The 3,707-nt window shown below is 34.3% G+C and overlaps 1 protein-coding gene across 4 annotated transcripts; it reads right to left on the reverse strand.

The window, feature by feature from the left end:
* Window positions 1-1,084: 1,084 nt before the first annotated feature.
* Window positions 1,085-3,426, reverse strand: LOC104949261 (C-type lectin BML-1-like). 4 transcript variants are annotated; one of them, XM_010775630.1, is made up of 3 exons: window positions 2,931-3,426; window positions 2,730-2,830; window positions 1,085-2,261 (listed from the first exon to the last, which is right to left on the reverse strand). In XM_010775630.1, the coding sequence occupies exons 1-3, from the start codon at window positions 3,233-3,235 to the stop codon at window positions 2,029-2,031; spliced, it is 639 nt and encodes a 212-aa protein (XP_010773932.1). In that variant the 5' UTR covers window positions 3,236-3,426; the 3' UTR covers window positions 1,085-2,028. The 4 variants fall into 4 exon arrangements, with proteins under 4 accessions (XP_010773932.1, XP_010774002.1, XP_010774138.1 ...); XM_010775700.1 differs by having other exon boundaries at window positions 2,730-2,827; window positions 2,931-3,425; XM_010775836.1 differs by having other exon boundaries at window positions 2,051-2,261; window positions 2,730-2,827; window positions 2,935-3,420.
* Between the last annotated feature and the right edge of the window lie 281 nt (window positions 3,427-3,707).

A 3,707-nucleotide genomic window follows, 5' to 3' on the forward strand; every position in this document is an offset into this window, starting at 1 on the left:
ACAAAAAATGTTTTGGGAAAAAGGAGCAAAATGGCTCTTTTGGTCAAAAAGGTTGCAGACCCATCGTTTAGGACTACACCATGTGCTCTGTTTGACAAACCCCGTGATTAGTTCTCAAGCTCTGTGATTGGTTGACCTCCAACTGCATTCCATATGAAAAAAAACTTTTCGTAAAAAATAAAATCATACTTTATTCAGCAGTGCTTGCTTTACTCTTTGAAAGTCATCAGATGAATGCATTGTAATAAATGGTTCGACAGCATTAAATATATTACACATCTGTCGTAGTTCTTTATTTTTATTTATCTACAGAGATCGGGATCAGAATAGACCGGAAACTATTCTTTTACCGTTCAGTTTGAATTTCACAATAAAGTTAGTAGTAATATTTTGTTTTTATATTATTGTTTTTTATTAACTACAAGACCGCTGGGTCATGTTAAGACCATATTTTCTGTGCTGCTGTGGGTTTTTTCCATCGCTTTTGTGTTACAAATATCCAAACAATAACAATATATATCCGTCGTAAACTAAACCGGAAACAGCAATATATTTTATTTTGTTAACATTGTAAACTTGACAGCTTTTTAACCCAAACCACCTACTGGTTAAAGCAAGTTATTACACGTTTAGAGTAATTGAAGAACTGGACTGACTCCAAATGTTGTAAATGTACTTAGAAGTACAACAATATGGCACCACCATTAAAGTAGTGAAAAATAACAAGGCAATCAAAACCAAATGTGAATTTAATAAATTATATAAATATATGATTTATCAATATTTGTTCTTTAAATGTATTTCTTTATACAGTATATATATATATTTGTTCACTTGTATAAGTGCTGTGTCTGTACCTATGTACCCCTGATGTCAAGGCTTTCTGTGTATATAATGTTTAATGTAAATATATATTTTCTTGAATAAAGCAGAACAAATATCTATACATCTATATTGAGAATCAGGAGGCCATACATTTTCTAAAATCAGGGAAATTACCATTCTGGCCAATAACCAATACCAGCCAATAATCCAACTATGTGAGAAATATTTGAATAAATAATTCAAAGAAATAACATCTCTTTATTGGATATAGTTTATTCTTCATAGGGATTTTTTTTTTTAAACAATATTTTAATTTCATGATGATACATGACAAAAAACAACATCAAATCTTATAATAATAGTTAAGAAACTGGAACCAGCGAATATTCAGCATTGTTGCCAGAAGGATGTTTGAGTAACGTAAAACGGTTATAGATAATTTAAGGAAATTTGCTTCAAGTTTATATCCTTAATAAGGATGAAAATAATACAATTAATTATTTTCTATTTAAATTATTTGAAGATATTCTCACATTACATACATTACATTTTTTGTGGTTGCAATGCAACGAAAACTGATATTTAATTTGTTTGAACGTTAAAGGTAATCATTTTTATTTAATATCTTAATTTATAATCTAATAATATCTAATCTATCAAATGTCACACAAAAGAGTAAAATGCCTCTTATATATCCCACAGCCAGAGGGAATTAAAACCGAAGAGATTCAGTTTATGACCACATAGCACAAAGAAAAGCATTACATCTAAATATTCTGGAAGCTGATTCACCAATTAGAGGAACATGTCTTAAAGTTTCATCCCTAAAGAAAAGGAGCATAAACACAATGTTTAACTCATTTGAAGATATTAATAACAGTGAGTAATTGCACAACACATTTTTAGGATAAAATATAAGTTTCAAATGAAGAATTACATTTTTTTTTTATGAAAATGACTTTAAAGATGCATTAGAGGTCATCATGTTGATTGGTAATAAGATTTCCTGGAATTGCCCTCTATCAAATATTATATTATTTTAAAATGTCTCTTCTATATTTTATCTGAAAAAAACATAAAAAGTCACAAAATAGAAAATAAATCCAGTTTTTCGCAGGTCAAGCAGATACATGAACAGTTAAAACCCCAAACATATTAACTTCAAAACCATATAGAACAAGAGAAAACATTACAACCCTTATCTTATCTCGCTACTGATAGATTATTCAGATCATTGTTGCAGCTGAATTCTGTAACACGAGGACTTTGAGGAAAGAAATACACTTTTCTCTGATAAAAGCCAACACAGCAATTCAGCTTTAGAGCTCGTCCCTCTTCTTCTTCTCCTCCTTCTTGAAGACTTGTCCATCCGGCTGCTTCCTCCAGGCCAGTTGGACGTTGTCGTCCAATCCCTGGGCCCTTAGGTTCTTTTTCGCCTGAGACACAAAAACTCATATCATTATCGTTCCAATAAAAACAGATGATGTATCTTTAGTTCACTCATCTGAAATGGTAGCTGTTCCCCTTATTTCTTCCAGTGTAAAGGCTTACCTCAGGTTATGGAATAGTATTTGTACATGTTCCTAATGCATTTGGTGGCATGTGGCTAAGTTTCTGCTATTTACTTCTGCACATATTTACACGTCTTCTTACTAAATGCTTGGGTCCTGTTATTTGTGGCCAAAGTATTGAATGTATAATGGATATAGAATTTCATTCATGTTCATCTTGGTCCATTTCATTCGTATTGAAATTCATTTACTACATTTTCTTTCGTTGAATTCATTATTCTTTAATATATATTTATTTGTTTCCTATACCTTTTTCGTCTCTTGTTCTCATGTCATGTGAATTTCCTTTCTGGTGATTGATGTTTTTGCAGAAAAGTAGAAAACATGATTTACCTCCACCAACATCGCATCCAGAAAAGCGGGGTCTTTCAGATCCACACAGTTTGGTTTCTCCACCCTCACCTTTATCACTTGCATTGAAACAGGCACAACTACTAAAAACACAAACAAACTTCATCAGTCACAACGTTTATGGTGTCTTCTTTTCAACAGACTCAATATCATCACTTGCTTTAACGTAGCTGTGAATTGTACTCACGTCCGTAGCAAATGAATGGTTTCTCCACTCCACAGTCCAAGTCCTCCCATTTTCCAGAGTTGTCGAAAGCTGCAGCCACACAAACCTTTAAAGCTCTGTGTTTAGGTCTATAATCTGCCCAGTACTTGAAGGAGGAGTTACTTCCATCTGACCACTTCCAGGAGTCTCTGTAAAGGCCGATCCAATGCTTACCCCCTCCAGTTAACAGCTCATCAATCTGCTGGTTCTCTGCCAGGTTTCTCACACTGGCCAGGTCTGTGTGGTGTTCTCTGCAGTAGCTCTGGGCCTCAGTCCATGTCATTAGGCTGTCAATAGGGACAAATTTTGCATTCTGCCCTGAAAATGGACCACAGACAAGCTGAGTAGAGGCACCACAACATACAGCCTGACATCAATGCCACATCTGTAGTGGTATTTATGCCTTTATAATATAAAATATTACATTTCAATCCCACACATTTGTACTTTGTAGTTCTGGGGTTTTTCAACACATGAATGTTGGCAATAAACTCTAGTAAAATCAGTGGTGGATGTTACGGTAGAGTGAAGCAAGCAGGACCCAAATGCAGATAACACTGATATTACCTTTATTTCAAGGATAAGGATAATCATATAACTCGGACAAACAGAACACTCCCCGGTGAACTCCCCGACGAACCAACAATGACAGACAGAAAAAACAGAACTTAAATACACACAGGACTAATCAAGGAAACAAGAGACAGGTGAGGAGGGAGGAGAAAACACAGGGGCACCAGGTGAACACAATCAAG

The sequence above is a fragment of the Notothenia coriiceps genome, unplaced genomic scaffold (assembly GCF_000735185.1).
Source record: "Notothenia coriiceps isolate Sejong01 unplaced genomic scaffold, NC01 NC01_scaffold00000216, whole genome shotgun sequence".
Taxonomy (NCBI): domain Eukaryota; kingdom Metazoa; phylum Chordata; class Actinopteri; order Perciformes; family Nototheniidae; genus Notothenia; species Notothenia coriiceps.

Excerpts from the sequence above, each read along its gene's own strand:
- LOC104949261 (XM_010775630.1), bottom strand. The coding sequence starts at position 3,235 with ATGACATGGACTGAGGCCCAGAGCTACTGCAGAGAACACCACACAGAC. Across the intron at positions 2,831-2,930 it reads TTCATTTGCTACGGACGTGA|TAGTTGTGCCTGTTTCAATG; the intron begins GTACAATTCACA and ends TTGTGTTTTTAG. Across the intron at positions 2,262-2,729 it reads TGGATGCGATGTTGGTGGAG|GCGAAAAAGAACCTAAGGGC; the intron begins GTAAATCATGTT and ends TTTGTGTCTCAG.